Here is a 23,110-nt window from a genome sequence, read left to right as displayed (position 1 = left end):
AGAACTTTGGAAATCAAATTTCCACATTTTGTCATATGGTATTACACATTTACAACGGAAAAATCTATTGGACCGGGAGGAGCTATGACACACACCAAGAGGAGGGTGAATTGGGTAATTTACAAAATTGATAGAACTTGAAATCTTTTTGACCCAATTGAGGTTTTAGTGATTTAAAACATAGAACATATGAAATGACAAATGTAAAGCTCAATGAATATAAAGCAAGAAAGATAAATGACACAAAGGATTTATAGTGGTTCGGATTAAACCAAACATAATCCACTACCTTAGCTTCCACTAAGGATTTTAAACCAATTCATTAAAATTTCCTACTTACACAAGTAAGCTCTCTAGCTACACAAGCTAAGACAATAAAAATAATACAAATGAAAGAAAGAAGCTAAGAGTTAACACTCTTAGTTACAAGTTATCTCATAATGAATACAAGGCTTAAGAATATATTAACAATAATTGAACGAAGCCTTGGAGAGAAAAATATAACAATGAAAGCACAAACACTATAAGCTTGAATAAAAAGATTCGTAATCTTTAGATCAATTCGTTCTCATCCATTAGTCTTCTCTTGATCATTCTTGATGTGTATATATAAGTATCCCAAAATATTGAAGAGAAATGTAGCCGTTTGTGACAGTTAGGATTTGAAAAACTAGTCGTTATGCTTTTTGCGAAAAGAGATAGTCAACAGAAGACAATAGATAGTCTACAGATTTATAGATAAAACAAGGCATAGTCGACAGAATAAAAATATGAAAAAAAATTATAACATCATCATACACACACATAGTTGACAGAATAATTTTCATAGTCGACAGAACCATGAGGATAGTCGACATATCAAAAAACATAGTCGACTATTCAAGACATAGTTGACAAATGCAAGGCACATAGTCGACTATACTCTTAGAAAAACTTAACATTTAGTCGACATATGTTACAAAAATGCTTTTAACTTCATTTTTCAATCTCCTAAATCATAAACAACACATATATATTGGAAAATACTTTGACCACAAACATTTGAGATTGCTTAAAGCATCATTTGATTTGGAGCATTAATATAATAAACACAATGATTTTTTATCATCAAAACTATATCAAAGGCAAAACATCAAAATCTTGGATTCTAGGACTTTCTACTATTAGAATAACAACTTTAGAATTACACACTTATTGAGATACAAAATATTTTTTCACAAATGGGAAAAACCTTAAGAGAAATTGATCTATTAACAAATGTTAACAGGAAGTTAATAAATGAAGAGTTAAATTATAAAATTATTGAATTGAAGACTATGCATGAATGGTTGTGCGTTGGAATGAACACATGCCAAAAGAAATCATATAAAGCTATCATTGATTCAGTTTCGCATGAAAAGGGAAAACTGATATTTGTTCATGGACATGGTGGTACTGGGGAGACATATTTGTGGAAAACAATTATTACAAAACTCATATTGGAATCGAGATTTGTCTTGACAATAACAACTTCAAAGATAACAACTCTTTTGTTACCGATTGGTAGGACTGCACATTCACATTTTCTTATACCTCTAGATATCACAGTTGAATCGTCATGTGACATACACTATGGTAGTCAACTAGCACAGCTATTATGCAAAACCTCTTTGATTATATGGGATGAAACAGCAACGACAAATAGATTCTGCTTTGAAGCACTTGATAAGAGCTTGCGAGACATTTTATGAGATACATTTGAGGAAAGTTGTAATAAGCCTTTTGGGGGACTAACGATAGTTTTAGGATGAGACTTTCAACAAATCTTGTTGGTCATTCCTAAAGGATGGAGAGCAGATATAGTATTATAACTACAGTTTCCAACAAGCAAGTTACAGCTTCTATTGTAGAGCAATCAAACTATTTCCACTACAGCTTCTTGAAGGTCAAACTACAGCTTCCAACAAGTAAATGAATGCTTTATTTTAAAAGGTATCAATATGCTTCTAACAAGCAAAAAAAGGTATCAATAGCAAAGGATATAATATGAATGCTTTATTTTATAAAAATGAATGCTTTCCTCAAGATTCCACAAAAAAACTTATGATAGGAATGCTTTATTTTAAAAATATATATTACTAATCATTAGTTGCAAGTCAAAAAATGCAAATGATCTTCAGGAACTTGAAGGGTTTGAGGTAATTATTTTCTTTATTTATTAAAATCAAATTTTTCACTAAAAAAAGTTACTTAAAAAATTTTCAATTAAAAAATTGTAAGATTTCCGGCATCACTTGAAAATTTCAAATATTTTAGAATAAAAAATAAAGGACAAAGTGGACCTCGACCAAGATGATGAAGATGAAGATGAAGATGAAGATGAACAACAAGACAAAAAGAGAAAATTAATCTACTCGGATTAGATAAGTATCATATAAGATAGGGTATTATAACTTTTATGATAAATGTTTTGTAATTTAATAACATGTGCTTACAAATTTAGTTTAATTGCTAGTTTTATTAAGTATTTTTAATAAATATACTAAACTACGTACTTTTTCATTACAAATCATTATGTAAAATTTTTATTAGTCTATTATTACTTAAACTTTTATGATGAAAAACTTATGTGTGGTTTGGATATTGGATATAATGGCAGTAGTGATGCCTTAGCAGTGACGATTTCCAAATAGACTACACATTATAACAATTGTATTATTTGTATGAGTCTAAATATCTAAACATGTAACGGTTACACTCACATGTTATATATAAATACAATTCGCATCTCTTTTAGAACTTCTATCTAAATTCAAAATTTTCAATTCAGTAAGCAGATTATCTACAGTGTTAGATTTCGTATCTTATTTCTATATGTTGTAACTGCCTAAGTATTTAGAATGAGTAACAAAAATATATGATATTTCTTATTATTTATGATATTTTTAATTTCTCACCATTCAAACATAGTTTATGATATTTTCAATTTTTTACTATCTAAACATAATAAATTTTTAAACTTCAACCTTTATTAACAAAAGGTATGTCAATAGTTATATCTTAATTATACACATCCACTTATTATGAAAACATTGAATGATACATAACTAAAACAACAATGATACTATACTAAAAACTAATTATAGCAGGGGGTGTTCGTGATGGTGCGTTAAAAAAAAAACTAATTACAAAAAAAAATTAGGTTTATTTTATATATATTAAATCCTCTTTCCAATTGAAAGTATATTATTTATTTTCACAAACCCAATTTAAATCTTACAAAAAAGAAAAAAAAACCAAATAGATCATCTAACTATGATACTAAAATTTTAAAAAATATATATTATATAAAAAATATCAAACAACAAGAATAAAACAACAAAAAAATATTTCACACTAATTTACAAAGGTAGCAAAATTTATAATATATTTCAAACAAAAACTTATTCCAAAAAAATTAAAAATTAATACTAACAATATTTACAAAAGATGTAATCTAAATTTGACTATTATCTATTTAAAAAAAAAAAACTCGCGCATCGTGCAGAATAAAGCCTAGTTTACTTATAACTTGGTATCATTAGTAGTGTAAGGGATGTTAAAGCATGAGAAATATAGAAGATGCACAGAGTCTCTGCAAACTGAAGCTTTCTCAAGCAAAGCTCATTAATTTTTAATTAATTTATTTAATATACATTAATTGACCAACTATTACGTATGTATTTGTGTGTATATTTGATTTACCGTTAATATTATGTATATTTACTGGGTTGCGAGCTCAATTGTCCTCTGAACTGCCGCCATAAGCCTCTATCGATGCCTTGTGTCGTCTCTTTACAGCCATATGTATAAGCCGTCTTCTTCACATCGCAAGGCATCTCTCACTTCAGTTTGAAATAGAGCTTCTTCGGCAAAGCCTGCCCGCCATTTTTTCCCTGATGAAATAGAGCTTTGACGAAGGAGATGGAGAGCCAATCGGACGGCAACGAAGAGATGGCGACCATCAAAGAGATGCGCCACCACCTTGAATCCCGTGCCGACGCCGTACACGACGTTCAGATGGACATCATCGCTTCCCTCCAAACCCTGGTCCCCGACATCGTCTCTTCTCTCGATCTCTCACTCACCATTGTTTCCGCCTTCAATGGCCGCCCTTTCACTCCCCTCTCCCCCCCTCTCCCTAACCCTAACCCAAAACGCCCGCCGCTGGATAACCGGTCGCTGCCTCGCTCCGTCGAGCCCAAGCCGGCTGGTTCCGTGGGCCAGAAGCCGAAACCGAATTCGAATCCGGAGAACATGAGGAGCCGATCGGAGAGTGACGAGTTCACGATTGACGAGATCGGGAGCCCCTTGTCGGTGGTTCGATCCATGGTGGCGGTTTGTTTGCTGGAGAGAGTCCCGTTCGCGCCTATTGATTCGTCGACGGTCCTGCGGAAGCTGGAGAATGATCCGTCGGCCACGGCGGCGGAGAAGGCGGCGCTGCGGGAGGTGGGAGGGGAGTCGGGGGCTATACTGGCGGTGGAGATGGCGCTCAGGTCCATGGCGGAGGATAATGGTGGCGTTGAGTTGGAGGAGTTTGTGGTGAGTGGGAAGTCTAGGGTTATGGTTATGGGAATTGACCGGACTCGGCTGGTTAAAGAGTTGCCTGAGAGTAAGCAGCGTCACCAGAACGAATCCAATTCTTTGAACGAAGCAAATCAAACGGCTGGTGATGGAGCTTTTGGAACAGGAGGGGCAATGCCCCGACCGATGCCGGATATGTGGGGTGGTCATGGGGAGCCGCATTTGTCAGGAATGCCTCCCATTTTTCCGGGGTCTGGAGCGGCCGGCATGATGGGACCTAGGGGAGGGCCTAGAGGAATGGGAGGCATGATGGTGATGCATAGAGGAATGGGTGTTCCTCCAATCCACCGACCTCCATTGGGCTCAAATGCTCTGATGGGTGGCTCGAATGCCATTACTTTGAAGCCTAGGACTGAAGAGGATGACCTCAAGGATCTTGAGGCTCTGTTGAATAAAAAGTCTTTCAGGGAGACGCAGAAATCGAAAACTGGAGAGGAGCTATTGGACCTCATTCGCCGTCCTACTGCAAGGGAAACTGCTGTAGCTGCCAAGGTTTTTTTTTTTGGTTTTTTTCAATTCATAAGCTTTACATCTTTCAGCCTTTGGTTGATGGTGCCATATTATTATGTTCACGATACACTGATTATCTGTTCAATTCCACTTATGCATGCTTCTATTTGAAACAATGACCTATTAAATTTTTTTGAAAGCCTTGGTATAGTCATCTAAAGTTACTTTCTTTGAAAGCATCTAGAATTGCATGCATCGTGCATTAAACTTGCAAAGTAAATTTAAGTCAATAAATCAAAATGAAATGGAGCACACTGCTTTCCTGTGTCAGTTTCTGAAGTAGCCAGCCTCCAAGAGATGTTTTTTTTTTTTTTGGGGTGGGGTGGGGGGAACAGCTAAAAATGTAAGAAATGGTCAATTTGCTTTCAAATCCAATCTGTCTCCTTTTGGGCAAAAGAAAACACAAGAATTCTCCTCTGTTTCCCATTCAGCCTTTTCCTTATTGAAATTTTCAAACTCATGCAAATGATGAAAAAGAGAAGTTCATAAAAGCGCTTCTTTTTCATCTGCATCCTTGTTCTAGATGGACTTAGAGACCTCTGACAAGGAAAATTCTCCAATACTCTAGCATTTCATCTATTTGCAAGTGTTCATGGGCTATTGTAAAGCTGTAAGACAATCATATTTTAACACTCCCAATCATATTAACCATCTGATTTGAATCTTGTTCAGTTCAAAACCAAAGGTGGTTCTCAGCTAAAGGAGTACTGTTCAGCCTTGACAAAAGAAGATTGCAGACGTCAATCTGGTTCCTATATTGCTTGTGAAAAGGTAAATTATCAATGTGCGACTGGATAGCCAATTCTCACTTGGATAAAATAGCATTTGTGCTGCCCCATCAGTTGCTATGAGCAAGCTTGCAGGTGCTTGTGTGCACACGTACACACAGAGATTAAGCATTATTTTCTGATATGTATGCCATTTGGGTAGACATCTAATTAAAATTTTAGGCTTTTTGCTGATGTTATTTTCTGTCAAACCATGAAATAATATCCTGAAATAGGTTTAGTTTCAGTAACCAGAAGATATTATATTGTTTTTGTTTTCCCTTCATCTCTACCTTCTAACAACTATGCCTATGGATTGAGTACACTCCTTGTCTTAGCTAGTCCTAACTCCAGATTAATGAGAAGAGATGCATTAAGCAGCAGATAGATAACATAAAAACTGTTAGATTTATTAATATAGATCCTAGGCACAAACACACTTTATTGGGCATAACTTTTGTAGTAATGGACTGTACTGTTTGGGTGCAGTGAAACATGGGCTGAGGTTGTTGTATCGGCGCTTTGATGTTGTACTAAATTCATAACAATTCTCGCATTTTCATGAACAAGTGCACGTAAAAAAATTACTCTAGCATCCATGGCTTAGGATTGTATGTTAGAATATTGAAACTTTAACTGGAAAATCCATATAGTTGGTGGATGTGATTTTTAGGGGAAGAATCAATATTTTTTGCATCCAAGAGACTAGGATTGGTGAGAAAGGTAAAATTTTTGTTGAATTAGGATAAACATTTTGGAATTCAAAGAAATTCCATGCAAGAAATGGAGTAGGAATTATTGTGGATAAGACTAAATAATGAAGTTGTGGATGTGAAGAGATTGTGAGATGTGATATCACAGTTAAAGTTGTGTAGCGAATAGGCTCTAAATATTGTTAGTGCATATGCACTGCAAGTTGGATGACTTAGATTAGGATACAAGATAAAAAGTAAAATTCTGATAGGATTTGAAGGATTGTTGCAAGAAATACCTAGAAAATAAAAATATTATTAACATCATGATAGGAGATGGCTTGAATGATTGTGAGTAGAGAAGTAAATGGAGATTATGGTTTTAGATAGAGAATAATGAGAAAAAACTATTTTGGATTTCACTATGAAATATGATTTCATGATAGTTGAGACTATATTCAAATATAGGATGAACATATGATCACTTATAAACATTGCTTATCAACTACCTAAAGAGATAAACTTTTTTTTAGGCAAAAGCATCATTTATGTGGTAAAGATTGTGAAGTTATATCAGGAAAGTGTCTCACTACTCGACATAGGTTTATGGTTCTTAGTAGTCATCTCAAAAGTGGATGGTGGATGATAAGAAGTGAAGCCCAAAGATCAAATGGTGAGATTTAAAGGTAAATAAAGTTATTTTTAAGGAAAAAGTGTTATTTGTAAATGACATTACCTTGGTAGATGGGACAAAAGAGACATGTAAAGAACCTTGAGTTATACATGGTTCTAACCAGATGCTTTGAATTGGGCAAGTTGAAAAATGAACATAAGAAATGTAAGTTTTAAGTAAAAAAAAAAAAATTGCATAATGTCTGGTGAGACTGAAGATTAAGTTATTCTAATAAAAAATCAATTCATATATGTCAAATTAATTATCTAAACAGACAAGGAGATTTATAAAACATCAGTTTTGATACTGTTTCAAAAAGACAACGATATTATTGAGATTGTTATTTACAGAGTCATGACAACATGGTTAAAGTGACGTACTTTAGGTCTTATGCAGTTGTAAAATCCTTTAGGTCCCAACATGTATAAAATGTTTAGCCATATAAGAAAAAATAGAATTAAAAATGAGGTTATTCATAATAAAATTTGAGTGGTTCCTATTGAAGGTAAGGTGTTCAAAATGCAATTAAATATTATTTAAATGTGAAAAATCAATACACACACCAATGAGGAGAGTATATGGAATGAAAAAAGTTCGTAACAAAAGAAGTTGAAAAAAAATCTAAGAGAACTTGGTGGAAAATTCTTAAGCATGACATGGAATATATGGCCTCATAACATATAATCATGCATAGAGATGATTGGCGTATCAGAATCTATGTAGTCAACCCCAACACCGAGTGAGATTAATGCTTGGTATTATTGTGATAAAGGCCTTACATTGGAAGATTTGGGAATTTTACAGGGTCACCATGATGGACATTTTAGTTTGATTTTGATTTTCAAATCAAATTTTGATTAGATTTCATCTTGTGTTAATCTTGTTCTGTTTAGATATTGATTTTATCTTGGTTGGATATTTGAATTTTATTTACAGTAATGTGTAAGATTAGTGTTTTCTCATTTGAGAGATTAGTCTTATCTTTAGTTAGATTATCCTTAATTGCCTGTAAATAGGAAACACAATGTAACCCTATGGGGGCAGATTGGATGATTAAATATTATTGATTTCTCTTTTCCTCTCGTCTTCTTTTCTCCCTTTCTTCTTCTTCTTCCTTCTCTTCTTCTTTCTTCTTCCCTATTTTTTGCAATTTTTCGCTATTGTATCGCATCAAATTTGGCATCAGAGCAATATTTGATTATGCTCTCCCTTGATTCCTTTAGTTGTCAAGAGTTGAGAATTTCTAACAAATCTCTCAAGCTGTTGGAAACTCTCACAACCTTAGGAAAGTCAAGAAATTCTCTACAACGTTGATGACGTTACATCATCGAAGCCTTAGTGCAATATCATCTTCCCAAAGCAGTCAGAATCCTTATTCGACTTGTTTGGATTGTCTGATACTTTCATTGGCAGCATCGTTATGCTTGCAACCCATCTAGAAGCCTGTTTAGATAGTCGACAACACCATGTGGGACCCTCTTCCAACTTGTTCAAACTAGTCCAATGCTTTTGTTAGAAGCATCTCTGTAACTAAAGTTATTGTTGGAGTCTACAATTGCCACCTCTGCTGCTATAGCCTGTTAGAAGACCTCTTGGACACTAGTTTGCACCCCACAATTGCGCCAACCAGACAACCTTCTCCTTAGTCATTTCCTCCTTTAAAGCCGGTTTGATTTCCAGACCTCATTGGAGTTTGTCGATGTTAACAACGCCTTTGCTGTCATCGAAACTTCTCAATATTGTCGTCTTTACCTGATTCTTTTTCCTAAAGAGCTTATTCTACTTGATTTCAAGAGCTGAATCGATTTGTTAATTCGACTCAATTTGTTAACTCAACACAACTTTGATACCCAATTACCCCTCCCCTTTACATTCATTAACCCAACTTCCCTAAAAGCCCAGTGTCACATTAGCGGGCTATTAAGCCTTTATGTAGTAGGCTGTTATGCCTTGTTAAATAACAACGTTTTTGGGCATAGGTGGAGGAATGTTCCAGTATGTCCTATGGCAAGTTGTAAGGCCAAGTGGGTGAGTGGGGTAATTGTTTTGGCGCCCAAATTAGGCTGTAGATCAGTATAAATAATACCGATTCACACCTAGACCCACATGATAAATGAATACGGATTTCCCCTGATTTCCCAATTTCCCTTGTCTCAGTTCTTCTCAGCAATTGAGAATTCTACGTGTCAAATCACAGATTTGACAAATTGGTATTAGAGCACGGTCTTGGCCGGTGAATTGTGAAGGTGATCAAGTCATGGCCGACAACACCCGAATGAAACATATGGAAACACAGTTGCAACAGATGTTAGTTTCTATGTCAGAGATGCAAAGCAGAGTGGACTTGATAGAAGGGAGGCTGGAATTGGCGGTATATTGGAAATTGGAGACAATGACAGAAAGGTTGCATACGGCTTTGAGCACGAATATGGGAGAGCAAATCAGGGAGGAGATGCAGGAGCAAGGGAATTTGTTGCGAGACCAATTGTAGCAGTTCATGCTCATGTTCTCTAGCCAAAATCAGATAAGAATCTCTCCTAATTTTCCTCCTAGAGATAGAATGGAATGGATCTTATTGGGGGCTGGAAACGACAATCATATTGTTGGATCATCAGAATTGGAGGGAGATCTAGCAATTGTGGGAGAGAATATGATGGATAGGAGGTGGGAGATTCCAATTCCTCTGCACCAAGCTGGGTTTCCAGTACCAAAACTGAAATTGCCAGTGATTTGTGGGAGAAAAGCCTCGTTGGTGGATACAGAGATGTGAAAAATTATTTAGCATCCACCAGATACCAGATGATCAAAAGGTGACTTTGGCATTCGCTTACCTCAATGATATGTGGGATGTGTGGTTTCAAGGATGGTTTAAGGTAAGAAAGGCTTACACTTGGGATGATTTCACTAAGGGACTATGTGGAAGGTTCGGTGAATGGGGGATGATGGACATTGTGGAGGAATTCAATAGGCTGAAGTAGGATGGTACTGTGCAAGAATGCCAGCTGAGGTTTGAACCTTGAGGAGTTGAAATCCCTCATGTTGAGTAGGAACCCCTTTATGACTGAAGAATATTTTGTATCCAACTTTGTGGGAGGGTTGAATGATGAGATAAGATCTGCATTTAGATGTTGAAACCACAGAATGTACAAGAAGCAGCGGAGGGAGCCTCTTTACAGGAGTTAACTGTGGAGGCCTTAATGAAGAAACAGAGGGGTTAGAACAGAGGGATCAATTCGGGATTAGTGTTTGTTTGGAGGGAGGATGGAGAGTAAGGAAAATTTCAGGGGAGGAACAGGGGTGAGGTATTTGACAACCACACCCCCTGACCCGAATTTACAGCAAAGGGATAAGCTCAATGAGCAGAGAAGAGTTGTTGGGTTACGTTTTAGATGTGGGGATAGAGATTCCCCAGGACATTAGTGCAAGAAATAGTTGCTCCTACTAGGAGAGGAAGAGGAAGAATTGGCTGTGATTGAAGATGTGGAAAAGGAAGGCAATGGAGCTATTTCCTTGCATGCAATCAAGGGGATGGCTAGCAGCAAGATTATTAAGGTGGAAGGAAAGGTACAATACAACACACTTATGGTCTTAATAGATAGTGGGAGTACCCACAATTTTATTGATGAAGGGACAACCAACAAGATGAAGTGCCAATTAGCCAGCACTTAGGCCCTGTCTGTCACAATGGCTAATGGGAACAAAGTAATTAGCAAATCCGCATGTTTGGGATTCTATTGGGAAATGCAGAGAGAAGACTATCAAGCTGATTTGAGATTGCTGAAATTGGGGGGATGCCATATTGTTCTTGGGGTTGATTGGATGAGGGGAGTGAGTTCAATCAGCTTTGACTTTAACAAAATGGAGGTGACCCTAGAGAAGGATGGAAGAAGAAGGGTGGTGTTGCAAGGAAACATGGAAGTGGGCTCGTGTAAATTGATCAAGGGAAAGAAGCTGCAGTAGCTATTCAGAAGGGAGGTATCTCAAGTAGCACAATTGTTTTCAATTGAAGCTATTGAGCAGCTGGAGACAGGAGTGAAGAAGGTTTTGATAGGATACCAAATAGCAAATTCAACAGCAATCAATATCAATGGTTTTCCAATAATTTGCAGCAAGGAAAATAAGAACAATAGGGCATTCGAGAGGCCCAAACTCTCCAACAATCTTCTACAAAATTCCACACCTCTCTCTCACTCTCTTTCTCTTATTTATACCCCATCCTACTCAGCATAACTGCCTCTGGCAGCACATGCTGGTTTGTTACAACAAACCAGCTCTTTCCCCTACTATCCTCCACCCATTTTACCTTCTAGCCCCTGCCCCTTGTGCCGCCTTTGGTAGGTCCAATGGACGGCCTATCATTATCCCCCCCTCTCACTTTCACTTTGTCCTCAAGGTGGAAATCTGGAAATTGTTGCTGAAGGAGGTGAACTGGTTCCCATGTTGCTTCTAAAGGGGGCAGCCCCTTCCATTGAATTAAAACCTCCTTGCCTTGTAGATTACCTCTTGTTCCCGATCGAACCCCCAGTACTGCTTCGGGCTCCACCAACAGCTCCAAATCTACACTCAGTTGGCTGGGAACTTGCACACTAGCCCTCAACGCCCCTCTTGCCTTGCGTAATTGGGACACATGGAAGACGCGGTGGATGTTGCAATGGGAGGGCAGTGTTAATTTGTAAGCAACCAGTCCTACCTCCTTTTCCACTTCAAATGGACCATAAAATCTAGGTGCCAATTTCTCGTTGGAGCGACTAGCCAGCGATTTTCTACGATATGGCCGCAATTTCAAATAAACCAAGTCCCCCACTTTGAAGTTTACCTCTCTTCTCTTCATGTCAGCACCTCTCTTCATTACTGATTGAGCCCTCAGCAATTGAGTCTTCAACTCATCCAAAATCTTATCCCGTTCAACTAATTGCCGCTCCACCATGGACACCGGCGTGGTACCTCTTTCAAACCTCACCAAGGCTGGAGGTTCTCTACCATACACCACCTGAAAAGGGGTCGTCCTTGCAGCTGTATGGTAGGATGTGTTGTACCATAGTTCAGCCCAAGGCAGCCACATGGACCAAGATTTCGGTTGAGAGGAAGCAAAACAACGCAAATATGTTTCCAAGGTCTGATTCAGTACCTCTGTTTGCCCATCAGTTTGTGGGTGATAGGCGGTGCTTCGTAAACATTAGGTCATACATATACCCACCTGAACTCAAATCTAATATGGAGAAACTTGTTAAAGAGATGTTGAACCAATTTGTTATCAGACCTAGTCACAACCCATTTGTTTCACCCGTCCTATTGGTTAATAAGAAAGATGGCACTTGGCATTTTTGTGTTGATTATAGACAACTCAATTCCATTACCATTAAAGATAAATTTCCTATTCCAATTGCCAAGAAAGATGTGAATAAGGCTGGCAATCTTATTTTCTTTGAAAGAATACATCATGATATATACACAACTTCCTGTTACATTAGGAAGTTTCTAAATAACGCAATAGGAAGTTTCTATTTTGGAAACTGTACAATTTATCATACAACAATAATTTAGAAAGATACAACAATGAAACATTCTTATTCTAGGAAAGAAATATCAATGATTAACGCTGATTGCTAATCCAATCTTGCCTGAGATGCTGATTGCTAATACAGTCAGCTCCTTAATCGTTGACACTCCTCAAGATTGTGAGTGGATATCATCCATCCCAATCTTGGATATAAACCTGTGGAACACGGTTGCAGGTAATCCCTTTGTTAGCACATCTGCCAATTGATCACTTGAGGAGACATATGGGGTACAAATTAGGCCACTATCTAATTTCTCTTTAATGAATTGTCTATCCACTTCAACATGCTTTGTTTAGTCATGTTGAACTAGATTGTGAGCAATGCTTATTGTTGACTTGTTATCACAGTAAAGCCTTATAGGGACTGTCCACTTGACCTTAAGATCATCTAATAATATTTTCGGCCATAGTGACTCACATCCCTAAAGTCATAGATTTGAACTCAACTTTTGCACTTGACCGAGTTACTACACTTTGTTTTTTGCTTCTCCATGTTACAAGATTGCCTCCTAGAAAAGTGCAATAGCCCGATGTGGACCTCCTATCCACAACGAATTCTGCATAATCAGCATCCATGTAAGCTTCAAGAGCCATAGTCTCCCCATTCTTGTCTGAGTTTGTTAAACTCCTTAATAACATCTGCCATATTTCTCTCCCCAAAGTGGATGCATAATTCTTCTGCAAAATCAATCCATCTAGGCCCCATACCCCTAGATCTGGACCATCCTTGGTACCAGGCATCGGCCACATCATTTAGATAGGTTGTAGCAAGGATAATCCTCTGATTTTCAGCAATGTTATAGTATTGAAAAAACCTCTTGCACCTACGGATCCACCTAATTGGTTTGGATCCTTCAAACAGAGAGATCTCTAGCCTCGGCATCGGTCCTTGGCTAGATCTAGGGGAATTGAATTCTCTTACATGGTCACTAGTATCTTCAAATTGTGAGGTTCCAGCCTTTGCTACTCCTTGAGGTTTAGGAAGAATTCCTTGATCGGACGTGTCAAACTATGAACAAAACTGATCAGGAAGGACAACTAGAAGTGAGGGAGTGCAAATAGCATGCTGATCACGCTGCTGATCCGTTGATCTAGTGTTTCCCGATGCCTTGCTAATTCTCTTTGAACTCCATCCCTAGAAGCTGCTATATCCTCCCGTAATTCATCGCAAATTGCCTGCACCTCCTCCTTACTCTGAGAAACCACCTCCTGAGTTTGGGACATCCCATACTCCATTGCTTCCATGCGATTCTCTCGTTGTTCCAATCTGGTGCCCTCAACCATTTGATCCATTGTCTCTATCCGATCACAATTCAATTGCCGCCAACCTTAAACTATCGGATCACACCCGTTCTTTGCTGGAATCATAGCCGAGGATGATCGGATCTAATACCAAAATGTCAAGCCTCGTGGATGAGATTTGCACATCCAGAACAATTAGGAGAAAGAGAAGAGAAATAGAGAGAATTTGGAGCAAGAATTTGAAAGAAGTAGATAGAATAAGAAGAGAGAATTTGAGTGGGAAAGAATTCAATATTATTTCACAATGAATTCCATCCTCGTGTAGCTAAGCCTTATATAGGCTCTTCCCTGTGGTTACAGCTAAATTGACAGTAGAATGGTAAAGCTACAACAACTAACTCTGCAGGCTCCTGCCATTACATTTGAAATTTCAGAAAAAATTACAATCAGACCCTCGGGTCGTGACAAATTGGCTGACAGGAAAAGGAGAGAGAGAATTCTTAATCAGGGAGGATGTTTATTTGAAGCTTAGCCAGCAGCATCTCAAAGCCCTGACAGAGCAACCCATCTCCAAGCTTGAGCCCTAAGTACTATGGGCCATTTCCTATATTGGAAAAGATAGGGGCAGTGGCCTTCAAGTTGCAGCTGCTGGAAGGATGACAGATCCATCTTGTTTTCTATGTTTCTCTCCTCAAGAAAGCCACTGGAGCACAGAGATCCACCCCTACGTTTCCACCAATAGTGGGAGAAGAAACAGCAGAAGCAGTACCTACAGCTATCCTAGACAAAAGGGTGATTCACAGACATGAAGTCCCTCTCACCCAGGTTCTAGTTAAGTGGTCATCCCTCCACGACGACAACAATACCTGGGAGTATTTGCCAGATCTTCTCCAGCAATTTCCCAACACAGCCAGCTTGCTACACATTTCTTGAGGGCAAGAAATGCCTTAAAAGGGAGATGCCGGGGGGTGGGGGGGATTGTCACGTTAGCAGGCTGTTAAGCCTTTATGTAGTAGGCTGTTAGGCCTTGTTAAATAACGATGTTTTTGGGCACAGTTGGAGGAATGTTCCAGTATGTCCTATGGCAAGTTGTAAGGCCAAGTGGGATAACTGTTTTGGTGCCCAAATTAGGCTGTATATCAGTATAAATAACACTGATCCATGCCTAGACCTACATGATGAATGAATAAGGAAATTAGTTTCCCTCTCTTTTCTCCTCTCAATTCTCTTTCCCTCTCATTTCTCTCGAACCTTCCCCCTAATTTCCCAATTTCCCTTGTCTCAATTCTTCTCAACAATTGAGGATTCTACTTGTCAGATCAGGGATCTGACACCCAGCCTTACTCAATCTCCCCTTAAAGCCAACCTTGACCCAATCTCCCCCTAAAGCCCAGCCTGGTTCAATTAAATCCCAGCCCAGTCCAACTTGCCCCAAATCTTTACCAACCTTTTATATGGTGCCCAAATAACCAAACCAACCACCATTCTGATTCTACAACAACTAAGGATAGGTTCTATCTTTCCATCTCTCTGTACTTATTTTCTATTTTCTAAGATTAGTATTCATTCGTTCTTTTGTGCTTAGAATTTCTTTAACCTTGTTTGCATTACTTATTCATAATTGTTTTATTACATTCACCCTTCTTTTTTTCCCTTAACCCGTTGGCTGTTTTGATTAACCCTTCTATTGCATTCATTATCCTCACTTTACTTCAGAGCTTTCTTACTTCTGTGGATGATAGGGTTTAGCTTTTGGCCCAATTCTTTAAAAAAAAAAAAAAATTGACTTGTCTTTTGATCTCAACACCACTAATTCGAGTGTGTTATGCAATTGTGTAGTGGTCATATTGTTCAACCCCATCCATCTGTTAGTGACATGGAGTCTAACTTGTCTGACCTCTCAACCCATCCAAATGCCCAATTTATGAAGTTTCTTCAATAGATGAGGTAGGAAAGCCTAGATCGATTTTGAACCTTACAAGCCCAAATCACATCCATCACCACCAGGTTAGATGCACTTGAGACTGGTCACCATCATCTAAAGGGTAAAGGGAGTGGAAACCCTCACAATAGGAATCAATACCACTGGGAGATTGATAGGGGTCCTAATGATCATAGAGATTTTGAAAGAGAACATGCTATCTCTAAGTTGCATTCTTGTAATGTCGGTCAATTTTTTCAAAAAGCTGGACTAAATGCTTACACCATTGATCTCCCACCTAACTATGGTTTTAGCTCGATCTTTAATGTTGACGACCTTGTTGCCTTTAAAGGTCATCTCACCCCACCAGATGATCCTTTTCTTGCTCCCCCTACTACTACTCTCCGCCTACCCTACCTCCTTTCACAAAATGATCCTAATATTGCATTCCCTTTAACCCATGGAAATTTCGCGCGCAAGATAAAATTGATGCAATTTTAAATGAACAAATTGTTAGTACCTAGGATGGCGAGATGTAGCGGTTCCTATTTCATTGGAAGGATCGTCCAGTTTTCGACGCTACCTGGATAACCCACTCCAAGCTACAGCAGATTGACACTGCTTTACTTGAGCGTTACCAGATCCAATAGGACTCAAACCTCCCAGCAGCGAGATCTTTGTTTCCTTGGCGAGCTAGTGTTGATGATGCTTTGCGGCCTCTCATGACCTGAGTCTACGATTGCAGACGACAGAAGACCATCCAACTACTGCCCCTATGGTTGGGTGCGTGAGCTTTTTCTCCCATTGGGGGAGGATGATAGGGATATTTTAGTTTGATTCTGATTTTCAAATAACATTTCGATTAGATATCATCTTATGTTATTGCTATCTTGTTTGGTTTAGATATTGATATTTGAATTTTATTTACAGTTATATGTAAGATTAGTGTTATCTTTTAATTAGATTATACTTAATTGCCTATAAGTTATCAACACAATGTAACCCTATGGGGTTAGATTGGATGATTAAATATTATTGATTTCTCTTTCCTTCTTCTTCTTTCTATCTCTTTTCTTCTTCCCTGTTTTCTGTAATTTCACTATTGTACTGCATCACACCACTATCTGGTGCACCCGTCATTAAGATTTCTTCAGCATTTGGCTCTGACAACAACGCCTTCAACTGTCAAATGTTGACTTGGTTCATGTCCATCAAAAATGATATTCAAATGTTCTTTCAAAACACTGCACACTCAAGCTAATGGACCAATAAAATTCAATCTAAGAACATTTGGACCTAACGTACATTTGCTCAATTTACTTGATGATATGAATTTTAGTTGTGCTTTCTATTTGAAGGATTTGTCACCTTAGCAAGACAGATTCGATCCTCTCTTGCCTACTAGTGTTTTTGTGGTCGTCAAGCTCCTAGATCTCTGTTTCTTACTCAGCACAGTGTTCTCATTGAAGTTGTATGATGAGATTATTACTTCATCACATGGAGGGCTTAAGCAATTCGTGTAGACTTTGATGTTACTTGGTTCGCTATAGAAGAGTCTTGATTGTTAGATCTAGAGTTCTTGGAGTGGTTCTTGTGGTCCAACTTGATAGAGTTGAGTTCGTTTAGGTTGGGGGAGAATGATGGAGAACCTAAATCTGAGGATTTGACTTTTAGGATAGACTAATCAAGAGATAAATTAGGCAATTATTAGATTAGTAATTTTTTTTGTATACCATAATCAGTCTTATCAGTTCTGTAATTTAATTATTATTTTTTTGCTTTTTAAATAGGGTTTGTTGACATCCTGTATAAACATGTCTTAATATATTCTGAAGGCAGGCTTGGATTAATTATTGAATTGATAACCAGAATTGAAATTTATTCTGTGTTTAGAGTTTGAGATTTGTTCTTAGTGTTCTTGTGAGTTTGTGTGATTGTGTCCTACATAATGTTGTTCTTTTTGTTGCTTCACTGTCTTCCAAAATGGCTAAAGAAAGCTAGTTTGAACTCTTACAGAATCAGTATGAAAATTGGAGAATATGTGGGAATTAGTAATGCGAAGCTACTTAGTCTCTTCAAAAGGATGTCAATCTAGACGTCTGACATTTGTCTACTGACCGTTATTTGTGGACTGTTAAAACCATATAAGATCACTGGAGTTCCTTGGTTTCAATTTCTGTTGTAAAGGCACTATGTCTTACTTATCTTCCACCCATTCAGGTTCATTTTCGACGTATAATTGCTCCTCATACCGATGTCAATTTAGGGGACTGCTCCTTTCTGGATACATGCCGTCACATGAAGGTAAACTTTCTATTCTATCAAGTTTATTTACTTATAAAAGAATGTTGCAAATATCTTTGGTATGCATTATTTTCTGTAAGAAAATTAAGTTGGGATTATGTATCCTTTTCTATCAGACATGCAAATATGTTCACTATGAGCTGGACAATACACAAGATGTGACACCTTTGATGATGGGAGCTGCTGCACTTCCTCCCTCTAAACCTCTGAAGCAACGTGCTGAATACTGTTCAGAAGTAGAGCTTGGTGAACCACAATGGATTAACTGTGATATCCGTTCATTTAGAATGGATATTCTAGGGCAGTTTGGAGTTATAATGGCTGATCCACCATGGGACATCCATATGGAATTGCCTTATGGGACTATGGCTGATGATGAGATGCGTAATCTTAATGTTCCTGCACTTCAGACTGATGGTCTGATATTTCTTTGGGTTACTGGACGTGCAATGGAGCTTGGCCGAGAATGGTACGGCTTATATTTGGTTGGGTTGCAGTTAATATTTTGTTTTCATACTTTTGCAGTTATTTTAATATTAATATTTTGTTGTCACTACCATCTTTGTAGTCATTTTAAGATTTTCTGCCCTTTGGGAGGATTTATTTTTTTTTTTTTTGGGGGGGGGGGGGGGGGGGGGGGTTGGTGGCAGTAGCAAATTCCTTTAGCCCAAGATACATTTATTGAGTTACACAATGTCATTACTGCAAAGATCATGCTTCCTTCATATTCCAATGTGGAATCTATATTGTTGTACAATCTATATGTATAAGGGAAAAATTTCGTGTTCCTTGAATCTTATTTTTATTTGTGGTTATTATATACATACCTAACTGATTGATCTCTGATGTGAATAATGTATGTTTTCTTTGTTTTTTGCTTGGCTGTCTTGAATAATTGATTGTATTTCTGTTTGCTGTTTTCTTTATGAATATCAACCTTACTTGCATACATACAATAATAATATATTAACAAATCTTATGTATATCATGTGAGTGATTATTCCCTTTCACTCACTCTTTTGTGTTCTCAGCTGAACTTCTAGAATAAGCCTATAGTTATTAAATGGATAATTTTTTAGCTTGGAGAATTAGCCCTAGGCTGTTAATTTGAGGACTCAATTAGTAATTACAATATCCCTCTATCATCTACTTCTTGTGGTTGTTCAAGAGTTTAGCCATATTCATTCATGAATCATTTGGCACTAAATACTTAGTTGAGTCCTAGACCATTTGCACTCTGTGGTTATATGTTTTACTGTGGCAGGCTTATATATATTTTTGTACAATTTCCAGTTTAGAGCTTTGGGGATACAAACGCGTTGAGGAACTTATATGGGTGAAGACCAATCAACTTCAACGAATAATCAGAACCGGGCGGACAGGGCATTGGCTTAATCACAGCAAGGAACATTGCCTTGTTGGAATAAAGGGTAATCCAGAAGTAAACAGGAATATCGATACAGATGTCATAGTGGCTGAGGTTCGAGAAACAAGCCGTAAGCCTGATGAGGTTAGCACTCTCCTTAATTGAAACAGCTTTTAGCCAATTCCCTGGACTTTCTCTAGGTTGTGTGCTTTTTCTTTGTCTTGGTCAAAATGCAATGCAGATTATTGCATACTGATGGGCATGCATTTCTTGCTTTGTAGCTTATGGCTGTGCCTTAATTGTTTCATTATGAGGATTGTGTATCACTATTGTTTCTTGCTGTTGTATACTCTCTGCACCAATAGAGTCCTGACTTTCTTTCAAGTGAACTTGACTTAATATGCATGCATTTTGCAGATGTACCCCATGCTGGAGAGGATAAGTCCTAGGACAAGAAAACTGGAACTGTTTGCTCGCATGCATAACGCTCATGCAGGGTAAAGTTTTCTTAATCCACATGTATCTTATTTTTTGTTTTAGAAGAATATGAAATTTAGAGACTTCTTGCACCATCCGATTTGTGAATGTAATTGCATGGTGTGGTCTGCTCTCTTTCTGAGTGATCCTGCATTATTGAAATATGATGGCTGAAAGTATTTTTAAGAACCTATTGCTTGGGTTTATTTGCCACTCTTAGGGTCTCATTCCTCCTACTTTGCAGCTTGGATTTCATTGGGTGGCTACTATAAGCTTGGATTTCATTGGATCTCATGGAATGACCAGAATATTTTTATAATGTTGTTCAAGGATTTTTAGTTTCATTTCACTTTTTCCTTGCAAAATTAATCCTCATATCGTCACAATCACTTCACTAATCACATTATTGATTGAACTATATCAATTTCATACAAGCCAACAACTTTTGAGAAGTTACACTGTTACAGCATTAATTGGTTCGCAAATTGTTTTTATACGTTATGAAGAATAGGAGAAAAAAATGTCAATCAAATAACTCAAAATAAAACTCTTATACAATGCGTCCACCACCCCTGGGGGCCAAACCATAAAGAAAAGAAAAAAAAAAAAATCTTGATTGAATTGCTTTTACTTTCAAATTTCCCCCTTTTTTTCCCCCCATTTGTATATGCTGTCATTTCCTTGTATTTTTTTGACTCTGATACTGTTGTAATCGTGTGTACCACAGATTTTTTTTGTGTAACTGTATCTTCTGTCTCCTTTAGTTTTTTGTATAACTCATTTTTCAATGTTTCAATTAATCAGGTGGATATCGCTTGGTAATCAACTGAATGGAGTACGATTAGTGGATGAGGGTCTTCGGGCTAGGTTTAAGGCTGCTTACCCTGAGGTAGAGGTGCAACCCGCATCACCTCCAAGAGCTTCTGCAATGGAAGTTGACTCTAATCCTGCACATGTGAGGAGTCCATTTGTGGGAGGTGAATCAAATTCATCTGCTATGCAGTTCTCGGAGGGCAGAGCTCCTGCGGCAGCATATGAGCAGAAGCCAATGAACCATGAGGTTGAATGACCGGATAATTCACTGTCCAAGTTGTTGTCCTGCTTTTGAAGTGTCATCTAATCAGGTGAAAAAACGGAGGGCAGGGCAGTGTTGTGTTGGATGGCTGCTCTTGGGGTGGTGGTGGTGGTTTGTACCATTTCATTGTTTCTCTTTTTGAGGACTCAAAAAAGAGAAAAGAGCTAAGTTCTTAACCAATATTTGTCTCTCCTTCCTTGTAGGTGGTAAGTGTTTTCTCATTGCCGAGAATACAAGTTAGCAACTGATAGTCCTTTTGAGAGATTTTTACCCCATATTGTGAAAGTTTTGACTACTCCACATTGGACCTCACAAGATCCCCACATTTCTCTCTCCCGGTCCAGGCAACCTCCACTGTTTACATATCATTGCAAGTCTGGCTGCTATTTTGGTCATTTTTTGTAATTTTCTTTTTTTTTTTTTTTGCCGGACCTTAACAGTGTCAAGTACACTTGAGGAATCTCGATAGATTTTGTAGGGTACCCTCATGGGTTTTGTGTTTTTGCATGGAGACTTGGGAAGGCAGTCAAGGTACCCCCAGGAGATTGGAACTATATCTAACTTAAAAATGCAGTCATCCAAGTAATCACCCCGGTGGTTCATTTTAGTAATGGAAATGTTATATTGACAAACAAATTTGGAAAATAATTTTTACAAACTGATGCCACATGCATGCATTTATAATAACTTTATTTAAGTTCATAATAAGTTTACTCAAAATTAATAATAGTGGGTAGATTTATTGTTAATTTTAGATAAAATTATTAAAAATTTATATATATAAATTACATTAATTTATTTATAAAAATAATTTATCAAACTTATTTATTAATTGACCTAGAATTTAGAATTTAGGGTGCAGTAAAGATTTTTTTTTTTTTTGTAACCCTCCATCACCATCTCCTTGGTAGTTGTTGCCTCGAAGTTGAGAATTGGGATTGGTGACGCTCAATTGGTGCATTGGGCAGCAAAACGATGGTGTGGGTTCTTATTTGAATACCACCATGGTCTCTTTTTATGTCTGACTCAAAGAATTACCATATATTCTCTCAAAGATGAAAGAGTTGGATAAGATTTAAAACACCATCCTATTCTCTTAATTGGGTCAAAAAGAATTACAAGGATCATTCAGGCCTCTCTAACACATCTTCTTATTCTAATTTTTATTATATTATAAATAATTTAATTTTTATTTTAATTTTACCTAAAAAATTGTGCGTGCACTATCTACACTCTATTCTCTTCTCTATTTCACTCTTTATCTTACTTATTTATTAATAAGTTTTAATTTTATTTATTTTACTTCACTTATAATTTTTATTACTATAAAATTTATTATTTATTTGATAATTTAATAATAAATATGATGGTATTAGATTTTTATAATATTTAATATATTTGTAAATAAATTTACTAATATTTTTTAAAAATGATTATTTAACAAAATTATTTGAAATATTTTCATAATTCAAAATTTAATATTTTAATATGTTAAAATTAAAATTTCAACAGCAGTCATATTCCAATGGTTATATTCTATTAGAATATTCCAATAATAGTTATATTCCTATGCATTATAAATAGATTATTCATTTGATAAAAAATTTACACCACAAATTTACAACAAAAATTGATATCACCAATCTTTAATAATCTCGCGTTAACCATCATATCCAACAACATCCGTATGTTCATTCGAATGATTCATGAAGAAGTTGAAGGCGATGAGACTATTGCTATGGCTTTAGTTGAACACTATGTTTAGCATATGGATCACGACTCTTTTTCACGTTATCGTGGATCCATACTGAACCACCGTGTCATCAATTGCAATAGAGGTGAAGGTCATGAGAGGCTTTATCGTGATTATTTTGCGGATTTCCCAACATATCCACCATAATTATTTCGCAGAAGGTTTTGT

The 23,110-nt window shown here is 37.1% G+C and overlaps 1 protein-coding gene across 1 annotated transcript; it reads left to right on the top strand.

The window, feature by feature from the left end:
* Positions 1-3,756: 3,756 nt before the first annotated feature.
* LOC127812952 (N6-adenosine-methyltransferase MT-A70-like) lies at positions 3,757-21,825 on the top strand. The gene is made up of 7 exons (XM_052353571.1): positions 3,757-5,094; positions 5,785-5,883; positions 18,188-18,271; positions 18,388-18,740; positions 19,565-19,781; positions 20,055-20,134; positions 20,919-21,825. The coding sequence occupies exons 1-7, from the start codon at positions 3,943-3,945 to the stop codon at positions 21,181-21,183; spliced, it is 2,250 nt and encodes a 749-aa protein (XP_052209531.1). The 5' UTR covers positions 3,757-3,942; the 3' UTR covers positions 21,184-21,825.
* The last annotated feature ends 1,285 nt before the right edge of the window (positions 21,826-23,110 follow it).

The sequence above is a fragment of the Diospyros lotus genome, chromosome 11 (assembly GCF_014633365.1).
Source record: "Diospyros lotus cultivar Yz01 chromosome 11, ASM1463336v1, whole genome shotgun sequence".
NCBI classification, from domain to species: domain Eukaryota; kingdom Viridiplantae; phylum Streptophyta; class Magnoliopsida; order Ericales; family Ebenaceae; genus Diospyros; species Diospyros lotus.
The sequence above is the reverse complement of the archived record's forward strand: the minus strand, read 5'-3'. Positions and strand labels throughout refer to the sequence as shown.

Bases quoted from the DNA above. Each gene is read 5' to 3' on its own strand.
- LOC127812952 (XM_052353571.1), top strand. From the start codon at position 3,943: ATGGAGAGCCAATCGGACGGCAACGAAGAGATGGCGACCATCAAAGAG. The intron at 18,272-18,387 runs GTAAACTTTCTA...CTTTTCTATCAG, and splicing joins ATACATGCCGTCACATGAAG to ACATGCAAATATGTTCACTA. The intron at 20,135-20,918 runs GTAAAGTTTTCT...TCAATTAATCAG, and splicing joins ATGCATAACGCTCATGCAGG to GTGGATATCGCTTGGTAATC.